General features: G+C 42.2%; 1 protein-coding gene across 1 annotated transcript in view; it reads left to right on the top strand.

Annotated features, from left to right (window-relative positions):
• Positions 1–5,761, top strand: part of DUSP22 (dual specificity phosphatase 22) — a 42,033-nt gene extending 36,272 nt beyond the window's left edge. The window contains exon 7 of the mRNA XM_048938971.1: positions 2,041–5,761. Coding sequence (XP_048794928.1) covers positions 2,041–2,226 — 186 coding nt within the window. The 3' untranslated portion in view covers positions 2,227–5,761. The remainder of the gene's footprint in view (positions 1–2,040) is intronic.
• The last annotated feature ends 7,468 nt before the right edge of the window (positions 5,762–13,229 follow it).

Here is a 13,229-nt window from a genome sequence, read left to right as displayed (position 1 = left end):
AAAAGACCTGCTCCCCATCAGTGGCTTCCACTTATGTTAACTTCCTACTCTGACTGTCCCTTCTGCTTGCCATTGCTCAGCCTATTGTTCTTTGGGCTCTCTTGGATTACACTTATTAAAAAATCAACAGCGGAGGCCAACCAAAAGACATGAGATTAAAAAGAAATCCATTTATCATTACATACCCATCATTCTGCTGCAGAAGGTTCAGAGTTCAGAAATTACCATTTGTTTTGCATAATGCAGCTTGCAACTGTAAATATTTTGAGTTTTTTTTAATATTTAACTGAATGTTTCCTGGGTCGTTTGGAACTGGTGTAAATGGTAGAGTTAACTGATTTTTTAAGAGGCAAAAGTCAGAGGGGGACTTTCCAGACTTGTCTCCTTCCTCCCTTACAGTCATTTCTGCTCTGGGCAAATTGGTCTGGGCAAACAGCAATGACAATTAAGGCTGTATGCAAATAGCCTGATAAAGACAGTAACGTCTTTTTTTCATCCATGATGGACAGGACATTCAGCCTATTTCACTGAGGGGGAGGCAGTAGCTTGCAAAAAGAAATATCCACCTGTAGGCACTGGCTGGGCTGAAGTTTCTTACTGTCTCTTAATAACAACCACATCCTTAGCAGGTGTCTGTTTGCACACCTGATTTCAGTGGAATATTGCCATCTGCAAAGGGTGTGAACCTTTTTTTTTTCTGATTTCAGCACCATTGGTGTTTTGCTAAGTCTATTCAGAGCCATATCCTGCAGGGTTTCTGGGATGGAGTCCCTTCTTGATCTTACATGAGGGGTTTAGTCTCTAAGGTAATCACGTAGTTTGCAGTAATTCCAGATTTCCAGGTGCAGGTCTGAGGCTTCAGATTTTCCTTAGTGTTATTATGACCTTTTAGGAATAGGAGGCAATAATTATATGCAGGTCTTGTCTCCCAGTGTTTAGGTAGATGGTCTTTAAAGCTAAAGTCTATAATCCTCAAACAGAATAAAGCTGTGGAAATTAAGGCTTTTAAAAATAAACAGGAGTATTATCTGCACTGGAACGGAGCAACTGTGGTCTGTATCTTTCTGCTGCTTTTGCGGTAAAGAGCGACAAAATTGTTCTGAATGACTTATGTAGATTCAAATCTTCAACTGCCAAAGAAATGACAGAAGAATCTGACAAAGGTCTATGGAACTAGCCTGGAATAGAGGAGGTGAACAGATAAGATTTCCTTTCTTCCTTGCAGTGTGAGGTGGAGGTATCAACTGGCTGGTCTCAGTCAGATAAAATCATACAACAGATACTTGTGGATAATGTCGGTGAAAATAGATGGATTCAAAAATTTGGTTTTTTTTTTGTATCAAGCACAAAGATATTGCCTCAGTCTAAAAGTACCTGAGATAAAAATTGCAGGAAGCTGAGAAAATCATGGGGAAGATGTCCCAGCATCATTGCCCTTCCCCTACATTGTTCCCTCATCTTCAAATGATCCTGGTACTTTGGTCGTATACCAGTCAGTCATTCATGTCAGTAACATAGAGGATCATATACTACAGCTGCTAGATCTCCTGGTCTTTTTCTTCCTGCTAGTTACCTTTTCTAGTAACTACAGTGCAATTTCTACTTCAGGTGTTAGTCAGATGAGGATGAAAAAGCCATATTGGTGGTTCAGTTACTGGTCTTTTAACCTTTTGAAGTTCTTCAAGGTTGCTGTGACTTCCACACATACTTATCTCATTGCTTGTATGTGCTTGCACAAGTCCAGGATGTCCTTGCCCAGTGGATTTTCCTTATTCAGGATTATTACAGTCAGCCAAGCTGTTAAGCCAGCCAGACTGTTAAGCAAGTATGTCATTTTAGGGAAGGTAAGGGATCTCAGTGGTTTCATGTGTTCCTCTGTCTATGCATTCTGTGCTTCTTTTTTAGGATATACAATATTTACGTGTTTTTTTAGATTGCTTGTATTCTGAAAGGCTCTGTAGGGCTGGAGGGAATATTACTTGTGCATAAGTCTCCTGATATTGCTTCATCATGTTTTATCTGTCTGTTTAATCTCTGCAGTTCAGGCAGTGGCTGAAAGAAGAATATGGCGAAAACTCTTTTCAGGATCTGCAAGAAGCCAAAAATCTTCTGAGCAAGTACAAGGAGCAGGCAGAATTGCAGCAGAGTACTGGGGGAAGACAGTGGAATAACAACTTCTCATCTGTGCCATCTCTCTCATACAACAACTACACAACAGAGACCTAGTCATAGAAGGCTGAGTTTTTCTCTCTACCTTTGAAGAATATTTTGCCATAATTCCTATCCCATCTTCAAGACTTGACAGTAATCATGCAAACAATTGATTTGTAGAAAGCTTCTTGATGAAAATTGTACATTATGTGTGTGTGGATGAATGTGTTTAACACAGTTTTATAATTCCGGCAGGATCTCGCTCTCTGTACACTCAGAGACAAGATCCAATTACTGTGGCTGAGCCAGTCTGTCAGCCACAGCTGTTGTCCCTACATGGCCTGGCATTTGCTGTGAGGTTAGCTCAACTTGTTTTGTTGTAGGCTAGCAAAGGGCTCTGAGAGATGAACTCTAGTGATTCAAGCTTTGGCACTTTGACATCTCTGCACTTTTACTGTGGCAAATGTATTATTGCACCTGAAGAAGGGAACTCAAGTCTACAGTTCACAGTCCATTGGCAAGTAACACCCTGGAGATGGACTTGTGCTCGAATGCTAGGCTGTAAACTGGGGCAGGTTAGATATGTACACGCACCTTTTACCAACAGTAACAGCTAGGGGAGAAGTGGGGCAGACAGCTCTGAGTAATAACATCTTCAACTGCCACAGTTGTACTTGCTTCAGTGCACGTGAGACAGAGCTGTCGGCAGAACTCCCGCAGACCGAGAACACAAACTGCCACCACAGTTCAGCTGATACGCAGTGATTTAAGCCATGGTCCTCGGTTGTGCTTAGGGTCTCCCATCATGAGCTTCTCTGGAGCATAGGTAGTCAGGTCTCCATGCCACTGATCTTCATTCCCTGTGGAACACATGCCTCTTCAACACACGCCCCTGCGCACGTGGTAACGTGTCTCCAAAGAGTGGGCTTGGTGTGAGTGCGAGCACCTGTTTCTTTGCTTGTGCTGTGGTTTGCTCTTTGACTTCAGCTACCTCAAAAATGCTGTACTTGTCATTGTGGTTGTAAATGCAACCTTGAAAATGGCCTTGTGTAATCTTAATCTGGCACTGAATAATGTGCGTGAGTGCGTGAGGATGTGCGTGCTTCACAAATATCTGTATCTGAGAAGTTTGTTTTCTTTTAAAATTGCCCGTGTTTCACACTAGAGTTGTTTGAATTTGACTTTCTGCCATTTACAAAGCACCCTGTATTTTGCTGTGATCAAGTCAGTAGGAATGCATTTGTAAATTGTTTCCAGGTAGGTTAAAACAAGAGGCCATACACTGCCCGTGGTAACACAGTATGTTTCTAGAGTGGAGTGGCTGCCTGACTCAGGTGCATTCTGAGAGTGTAGCTTCAAATATGTCACCACAGATGCAGGGCGGTGTATTGGGTTATGATGGTGTAATGGGGAGGGCCATTGATGCTGAGCTAACGGCTCCTTGTCTTTGGCTCAAAGGATGAAAGGCTTATTTTTCTTGAAGATTGAAAAAAAAATAAATCTGAATAGTCAGGGTATTGAAAAACAAAAACAAAACTCATTTGTTTCAACTTGTGATGTATATCATGTTAAAAGCTGGGCGCTGGGCTAGAGGCAGTCAGCATGCTAAATACAGTTGTCATCTCTGTCAGTTGCTTTTGGTACTCTGACCCTCCCATCCTGTCTCAAAATTCCTCTTTATGTGATTTCCTGCTTGCTTTGGGTGGCAGTGAATTCTTTGGATGGGAGCAATGCTTTTGGGGTCAAGTGAACTCTGGCCTTGTTAAATATCTTCATAACATGTGTGTTACATTTTCTGAAATACAGATCTTGTGTATCAATAATAGTCAAAAAGAGAAAGGAGTGGGGTGGAACTGGCCTAACCATTTCATCCAAATCCAAGCCTAAATCAGAGAGCTCTCATTGCACAAGAGCTTTAAGTGTACTGAACACAGCAGGAGCAGGAAAATCATACTGATGTTAACAGTAAGCTGTCGGGCATGAGAAAGGTGCTGGAGTTTTTGTTTTCAAGCTTGTAGCTATGAAAACCACTACCTGCTTGGGATATCCAGCAACCTATGGTCTGTGTTGGCATGCTAACAGAAGTATTTGGTGTTTCTCAAAGAGGTTGGTCTGCAAGTAAGTAGCTTTCAGGAATTCCAGCACAGCAGCGCCCGGGTTGGCAGTAGCCCCTGTGCTCTGAGAGTGAACATGTTAATTGGAGAACGCTTTCTGTGATAACAAGGTGAAATACACCTTCAGGATGGTGCTCCATTTGCTCAGCCCTCTCACGATAAATTAGTAGCATAATATCCGCTTGTCCCCGGAGGATAGCTGCCAGAAGCATTGTGCTCATGCTCTTGCAGGCATCCACTCAGTCCATCTTGTAGGGGACTCCGACAGTATGCACCCTGTAGCAGTTTTTATGCTTGTCCTTGCAGTAGTAATGGTGTGAGTGTTGATAAGTTGGCAGGTTTTCTGTTCTGGCAAACACAAAGCAGGATGGGAGACGTGCTACTGTCTATATGTCCGAGGTTATTCTGTATTGGTTTTTTACAGTAGTTTCATTATCCCCAAAGAGTCAGTCCCAGAAACGGGGCTTTTTTAAAAACTGAATTTGTATTTAGGGCCATATAGCCATATCAGTGTGCATTATGCTGCAACTGGAAAGCAGATACAGGGTAAAGCAGGAAGACAGAGGGAATGCCATATTGTTATTAAGCAGACGTGCTTCTTTCTTTTTAAAAGACAGGAGGTATTTTCTGCAGGCTCTTGCTCCTGCATCTTTAGTGGACTCTTTGTATTGCATACCTCATTTCAGGGTGACAGAAGAGGAATGGTGGTCTGAGTGAACTTTAATCTGTTTCCTCTGTGTAGGGAGCAGAAGGGCTGTTTACTCTTTTATTTCCATAAAGTGCAGAAGCGAGAGTAACTACAATTCCCACCTCTGGCTTTTTAGGAAGGGAAAGGAGCAAACACTGAATACTTGACAGGATTTGTCTTCCAGCCAGCCTTTCAGTGGCAGTTTGCAGGATATCCAACTATCTGGAACGTGACTAGACCCCTGTCCACATCTTAATAGTTGGCCTTTCTGGTGTAGATGATGCATTCAGTTGTTTTGTTTCTGTACTTCAAAACATTCTTCTCATTGTGATGTTCACTGGAAAATGTATAAAGTTTATAACACTTTATTGGATATTCAGATTTGAAATGTATGTTTTTTTTTTTTTTTTTTTAACTTGATATCTGTGTGTGATTATAAGCAAATGCTTACTGTTATACAATGTAGGTAATGGGTAAATGCATTAATTTTTATTACCCTGATTTTTAACCTGGAAAGAGTTGCTTCCTTGCATCTTCTGGTTGACTGGGAAGATATGGCAAATCATGTTTGTTTTTTTTTTAAAAGGACAATAACAACATTGGTTGCTATAATGGGCACCTTCTATAAGGAAGTCAGTGAAAAATTATAGTAATCCAGCTACTTTGAAAGTTCTAAACCTGGTAAGCTTCTCGATTCCGTCTTCCTGTTCCCGGGCATCTTAGCAAAGCCTTGAGTGCATTTTCCAAATGTTTGTATTTAATACGTTCTACAATTTTTTTACAAATAAAAGTCAATGTTAACACCTGATCTGCTTGTGTATTCCTTGAAATAAGTAGCAGTCTCTGATAGGCTTCCAGTCACCGTTTGTATCCCTGCAGGTACAGTAAGCATAACACTGACCGGTTGGGGTATTCAGATGACTTTCCTCCTGCACACAGACTGACTGACACTTCTCATCTCCTCACCAGCTTCATCCAGGTCAGTTCAAGAATCTGCAGAACAATCATCTCTTTGATACTAGTCCCAAAAGACTTGTTGTTGCTATCTTGGTGGTGGTCCGTCATCGCAACAGAATATGTAGGAAATCTGTTTATTTCTTTGTAATTCTGAAATACTTTATTCTGTACAAGACACTGCTTTGGGGCTTCATTAGCCGCAAAATCTGGCTTACATGCAGCCAAGGCTGAAGGCTGTCTGAGGAAGCTGATACAAGTGGTAGAAGATGATGCTAGAGCGAAAATAAAAAGCTAGTGTAAGTGGGAAAAAGCCCCATTTAAATTCTCACAAATAACACTGCATTTCTGGTTTGCCAGAATTACCCTCTTAGCAGAGGTAGTGTCATTCAAACCATCAAAAAAAAACCCAAGCCCCAACATGAAAATGGAGTCAGCCTCAGAAGCCAAATGTGATGGCTGCTTTACTCATTGCTGAAGGCTGAGCTGTGATCGTGCAGCGGATGCCCTCACCACGAAGGCACTGTGTCCAAGCACAGTGAGGTTTGGGGCTCTTCTTCCTGTCCTCTTCCCCCTGCCAGCTCTTGCTTGCTTCTGGGCTGCTGGGTACATGTGGATATTTCCTCTGGGATTTCTGAGATCCAGTTAATAATATTCTCAGCTGAAGCTCTCATACCTCCATAGATAGCTTTGAATGTGTTAGATGCCCTTTTTTCAAGATGTTTCGTTTCAGTTCTTCAGTGTAAGTGCTATGGCTTTTAAGTTTACCAGGGTATTTCAATCCCCCTTCAATTTCTCTGTAAGACTTCAAATTCAGTGCAGCCTGCTATGGAAGACTTGTATTAATAATTTCCTCATTTCTCCGATGCTGTGTCAGAAATACGTAGTCTAGCAGCAGTGAGCCAGAGAATGTCTTTAAAATGTGATTGCTGTCAATTACAAAGCTCTCTTCTGAGTTTTAGGGGAGGCTTCCTTCCATCCCCAAGGAAGAACAATTTCCAAATGAAAAATGCACTGTCACTCGGCTTCTTTCTGACCCCTCAGCACCTCTCTGTGGCAGTTTTTATCCAAATCAAATGTAAAAATTAATTATGCTGCAACCCTGATGCCATACTATTGATCCCAAGTGCACATTTTGTCGTCTTACAGTGTTACATATAACTGTTGTGTGTTCTGATTTGATTCATGTAAAATTGTCCCTCCACACACCGAACTGAGGGAAGCAGAGGGCAAAGCCACGTGTCCTTAGATGTGCTCATCACCCGATGAAGAGCTTGGACTTCATCAGCAAGTCAGAAAGAGTCCTTAACACCATCTCAAGATGATACTGGAGGAGGAAAATGGTGATTGTCTCTGGAAAATGTTAGACAGCGTGAGAAAGGTGATCTTGCACCTTGGAGTGTTTCTGTAGAAACCCCTGGAGACATCATATGGGACAGAAACAGCTTTTTTCACACTGAGTTCTCAGTAGAACTTTAAATACAGCTCTAATTTGCCGTGTGACCCAACTCCTGTACGTTTAACCGTTTTACTGCTACGTTTAGAAGTGGTGTTCTGTCCTCACTCAGGGAACAGATTTTATGTCTATTTTTTAACGTATGAGGGCTGCTTCATACGTATTGCCTCCTGTTTTATGACCTCAGAGGCAGATTTTGGTAGTATGGCAGTAGAGGTTGAACTTTCCTGCCAATATTCCATTGCATTTTGTTGCTGTGGGACAGATGGCAGCAGAGGGACAGTCTAACAATACAGCATCTGACATGGAAGTGTGCATGAAGCAAAGGTGTGTCACTGAATTCCTCCATGTGGAAAAAATGATACCCATTCATCAGTGCTTGCTAGGTTTTTCTGGAGGCCAACCAGTGGATGTGAGTGCAGTGAGGTGGTGGATTGTGCCTTCCAGCAGTGATGGCAAGCTGCGTTTCTGGTGGAATGTGCCCAGCTGTCAAACCACAAAATGAAGAGCATCTCAATCAGCTCATCCACATAAATCAGCACCAATCAGGGAACCATGTGGAACTGAATGTTGGCTTCAATGCAATAGAAACAACAGTGGCAATGTTGGAATACTGCAAAGTTTGTGCCAAGCTTGTTCCACAGGTGCTCACATAAGAACAAAAGAACGCAGTATGCATGTTTGTCAGGACCTACTGAACCACTGGGAAGCTGAAGGTGACAAATTCCTGGGACACACCGTTACCAGTGAAGAGATGTGGTGTCATCACAAGAGCCAGAATCAAAATGGCAGTCACATTCTGCTCAGATGTGAACCAAACACACAGGCAGTAAGTTGGGAATGAAATTCATTTGCAAGCAGCTTCAGAGAAGATGGGATTTTCAGGCAGATTTGCACCCGTTTTCCATTTTACTTGCGGAATTTTTCCATTTTACTTTACTTACTTTACTTACTTTACTTGTTTTTGAATGTGTGGGTTTGTACCCTTCGTTATTCACTAAATGGAGAGATTGGATCCAAAACATTCAAGCTACTTAAAATGCAATGTGTTTTCCAAATTGTTTGCTCACTTGGTCATCTCTTCATGCAGACGTCAACAAAGCATGACTTTTGATCTGGGCTGATGCATTTACAAGTAGGCCCTCTGAAAGTCTCCTCTACCTCTTCTCTTAAAGCTAGTGTGTTTTTATTTAATTTGTCAGATACAAAGGTGGGGTTTTTGCTACAATTTCTTGAAGAATCAGTAAGACTTTAACTGAACTTGATGAAGATTGGTTGTTTATCAAGAAGGCATTTTGAAAGAGTGCCATCATTGTCCAAAATACACAAAATACACGACTGAGAAGCATTTGGGATTCCATTCCCAAACCTCCTACAACATCTGTGTGACTAGGCAAGTCACTTCACCTCCCCAGTAAAATAGGAAAGAAAGAAATGTCACGACTCTTCTGTGATACAGCTTCGTGAAGCCACGAATGAGAAGCATGCGTCAGTGTTGGTTGTGCATGGTTAAATTGGGTATCTGCTCCAGTCTTATGAGATGTTAAAATACCTTTGTGAGCGATTCTGAAGCAGGACATGGAGTTGTGGTGATTTCTTGCTAATTCTCAGCACCTCAGATCTCCACTTCAGTCCACCTGCATAAGAGTGCTGTGCAGCCAAGTGTTGGGAGTTGACGGGAATAGGGAAAATCCCCCAGGTGTTGTTCCTTTGGTGCTGTATTGCAACTTGAATGACAAAGTGCAGATGTTATTTCTACCTGGAAAAAGGAGTGGAAAGGAACAGTTGCAGAGCAATTCTGATTATGATGATCCTAGACAAAATTCATTCCATAGGTGCATCTGTTGAACATAAAATCTCAGATAATAAAATTGAAGGAATACGCCACGTGGCCATGATGTGATAGGGGCAAGGGGAGGAGAAGTAACCCACAGAAAACATAAAAGCATTGGAGTAGCTGAAGATAATACAGGAAGGACCAGTGATATATGTGCTGAGATGTTCCATGCACTGCAGGAAGGAGTCTGCAGGTGAAAAAAAAATAAAATTGAAAGTGAGTCTCTGCTATTTCATATGCTTTAGATATATGATTAATATGCTAGAAAGAGTGATGTCCTGATTTTCCCCTAGGTTTTTTGTGGAAAGAAAGTGCATGTGGAGAACACATCTAATAAAAGCTCTTCTGGCAGATGAGAGCTGAAGGAGGAACAAAAATAGTGCCTGCTTGGCCAGGCAGCAGCTGCTGCTTTTGGACTGTTTCATGGAAGACATGAATTTGATTCATTTCCAAAGACAATTTGGAAACTCCAGGCAGCAGAGAAAGGGACTCCCCCTTGACTTGGCTGTTTTTCTCTGAATTGCACTTGTGTGAAATGCAGTTAGCTGTGCTTCTCGAGTCATTTCTGGGGGATTGCAGTGTGTAGGGATTGACCCTCTGTTCCTCAGTTCAAGAGATTTGGGAGCCTCGGTGCCTGGAGTCAAACATACTGGATTTCAAAAGGCTGGGGAACTCGCAGCTTCTGCTGCAGCCACCTCAGTGGAAAAGTTCTCTTTAACTTCAAACCAAAGCAGATCTCAACTGCACATTGAAGATTCTCTACTTGTGCCTCCTTGATCTGTCTGGTTACTGAGTGCTGGTTAGGGCTGTCTTAGTCCCTCTGGACCTCCCTCTCTTCCAGACTGATCTCTGTGGTATTCTTCCATTCGACAAGGCCAAGTCTTATCCAACTTTAACATGAAACACATCTACTAGGGTACTGGGGAACTAAGCAACTTACCTAGCTGAAAACAACCCATGTGCGGGCTGGGCTGTGGAAATGGCTGAGGTAAGTGTAGGAGAGCACTGTTTGGTGATTGCTCCGACAGTAATTTGCCTGCTCTGATGGGAAACAATAATGGGGAGGAAGAGACAGTAAACAGTGAATCAATCCACACACTTGTTTAAAAATACCTCCTTTTTGTGGCTTTGGTTACAAGAACACTTTGTGGGTCACAGAAGAAAGGCATTAGCAGTAGTTTAGGCCATATTCTAATTTTTACTTTCATGAAGTCCCATGAATCTCTAAGCAACAGAATTTCCACCAGTGCTCATACTGGGGGGGAAAGGGGAGCAGAGGGGCAGTGGATATTTTAAGCAAACCATTGCAGTTAAAGCAAGCAGGAACTTCTGTAACTAGCGCTAGATTGCAGTTAAGGAGTGCATTTGTTTGAGGAGGGGCAGCATGAGACACTAGAAACCCCAATTTTGCTTTTTAGATACTCTCCAAAGGGGGATGATAAGTATTCTTGGTCTGCCTCATGTTGCTGCAGATTTAGGAAACGGGAGCTACATGGTTCAGGGATGATTCTTACCAACCCCTGCAGATGCAAAGGAGAGAAGATGCGGTGCTCAGAGAAAGGATGCCCTGTGCTATGGCATACCTCCTCCTCCACCTGTTGGTGATGATTGGGGTGGGAAGATTTTATAAAGATTGCATCCTAGAGAGACAGTGTTTATTTTAATGAACACAGTGATGAAGTACAGCTAAATCTTAAGGTTTCAGAAGAACTTCCAACAACTTGGTGTGTTTGAAATCCTCCAGGCACTGGGTGGCTTGAGCAGCAAGCAGCACACTTGTCAGACTTAAGCAGATTCATGATGGAAACATCTTTAAAAGTAACAAACAAAATGTAGTAGAAAAGATCTCAGTTGTTGTCTGACTTTGGGTTGTTGTTAGATTTAGCTTTTTTCCTATGATCTTCTGGAGTTCATGCCAATTATTCTCAGTTTTTCTCACTGTCTTGATACTCATGGTGCATGACTGTTAAGAGTGATGGTTAATAGTTGTACCAGATAATATGATCAGAGTGAGGTTTATTGGCCTGGCTCAGTGAAGGTAAGAGAAACATGTAATGAAGTTTTTAGAGAGAAGCCAAGCAGGGCTTCAATTTTGGTCTCTTGGTTTCCTTCAGCTTTGTTTCAGGGGAAAGCAGTATAAGCAAATAGCAGCACCTGTGGGAATGGAATAGAAAATTTGGAGGAGCTCTCAGGAGCAGCATAAAACAGTGAGGTATAGTTTTATTCTGGATTTTCTGAGGTGTCAGGAAAAAAAGGCAAATATTACACATAAACGAGAGGAAAAAAGAAAGGAAAATGGGCTCTTAAATAAACAAATAGATATGCATACATTGACTGTTTGTTGTGGTTTAATCTGTCAAATGACTGAGTACCACATGGTCGTTCATTCACTCCCCTCCTTCCCGGAGGGATGGGGGAGAGAACTGCAAAAAAACCAACAAAGTAGAACTTGTGGGTTGACATAAAACTGCTTACTAAAATAGATAAAAGGATAATAATTAGAATTATATATATATATATGAATATATATTCATATATATATGAATGTATATAACAAGTGATGCACAGGAAATTGCTCACCACCCCTGACCAGTGCCAAGCTAGCCCCCCGAGCAGAGGAAGAGAGCCAGATGAACTCCCACCCCATTCAAATCTCCTTCCTCATGATGCCATATGGAACAGAACATCTCTTTGGCCATTTTGAGTCAGCTGTCTTAATTCTGTTCCGTCCCAGCTCCTTAGGCCCTTGCTGCAAACAGCCTTGGCTCTGTACAACACTGCTTAGCAGCAGCTATAAACATCGGTGTGTTATCAACATTGTTTTTCAAGAACCAAAACATAGCATCATACCAGGCACTCTAAAGAAAACAATTCTGTCCCAGCTGAAACTATGATGCTATTCTATCTCAATGTGCTCAAGGAAAACAATAATGAAAACAAGCTGATTAGTCAAAATCTAGACTACACATTTAGTCCAGAGCCTATAGACTCACTGGCTGCTACTGAACTGTACGTGGTAGTGCAGTGTTGACAGCATCTTTTACAGCATATCCAACCAGCAAAGGTATTGGTTGAGAAAATGTAGGACATGCAGACTTAGGCTCCATGACCCACATCCACACTTATTGTTCTCCTGAAAAGAGAAAAAGCAGCCCCAGCTCTCCACTCTTTGTATTGATATTTTGTGCTTTATAACTCTGCCTGCACAGACGGATGGAAGGAAGCCAAAAATGCAGCTGAAAGATGGTGGTGCAGATGAACAGCTCTGCTCCAGTAAGCTCTGAAGGGCCTGATGTACGTGTGCACCAAGTTTAAATATGGAGTCTGCATGTATAACACCAGTCCCTTTCTGCTGTTTAGCGGTACCAACGTTTATCCTCATCCCAAGGTGCCTTATTGGAGACACCTACATAAGCTGTTGATCCTGTACCCTGTAGCTGCTTTGTGCATTGGTAAACCAAGGTAGGAGGTGACTCTCCATAGTACCTCTCCATGCTAGGACAACTTGGTTCTGCCTTATGGACCTATCTTACATGGTCTCTGTCAGTTAGTATTTAAAGTGTAACACTAAATTGGGAATTCCCTGAAGGATCCTTTCAATCTCTCTTGTCAAAGTTATGGGAACTTAGTACACAGGGACCTTTTAGGGAAGATTAAAGAAGCGGTCCATATCAGAACGGGAGCAGCCCTTGTCATACAGGTTCCCAAATGAGCCTTGGGCAGCAACAATGATATTGCTGAGTTCTCTGCCTATTTTGAGTTTTTTTTCCTAATGAAGTCAATCTGTGTTGCTGCTTCTCCAGCAGTAAGTTATGGTCCTCATTTGCCCCTATACAAGTTAAGCACCCATTCTTGAAGGTCTCCTAGTCCCTGGGAATCCCTGACCATTGCCCTGGGCAGCCAGTTCAAGGGTCTGACCACCTCTGGTGAAGATTTTTTTCTCAACACCCACTTGACCAACCCCTGACCTCAGCATTTACCATTACTCGAGAACCACCACGCCAGTAAGCATGTTGTAGCTGTAGATGT

Source organism: Lagopus muta, chromosome 3, assembly GCF_023343835.1.
Source record: "Lagopus muta isolate bLagMut1 chromosome 3, bLagMut1 primary, whole genome shotgun sequence".
Lineage (NCBI taxonomy): Eukaryota > Metazoa > Chordata > Aves > Galliformes > Phasianidae > Lagopus > Lagopus muta.
The sequence above is the reverse complement of the archived record's forward strand: the minus strand, read 5'-3'. Positions and strand labels throughout refer to the sequence as shown.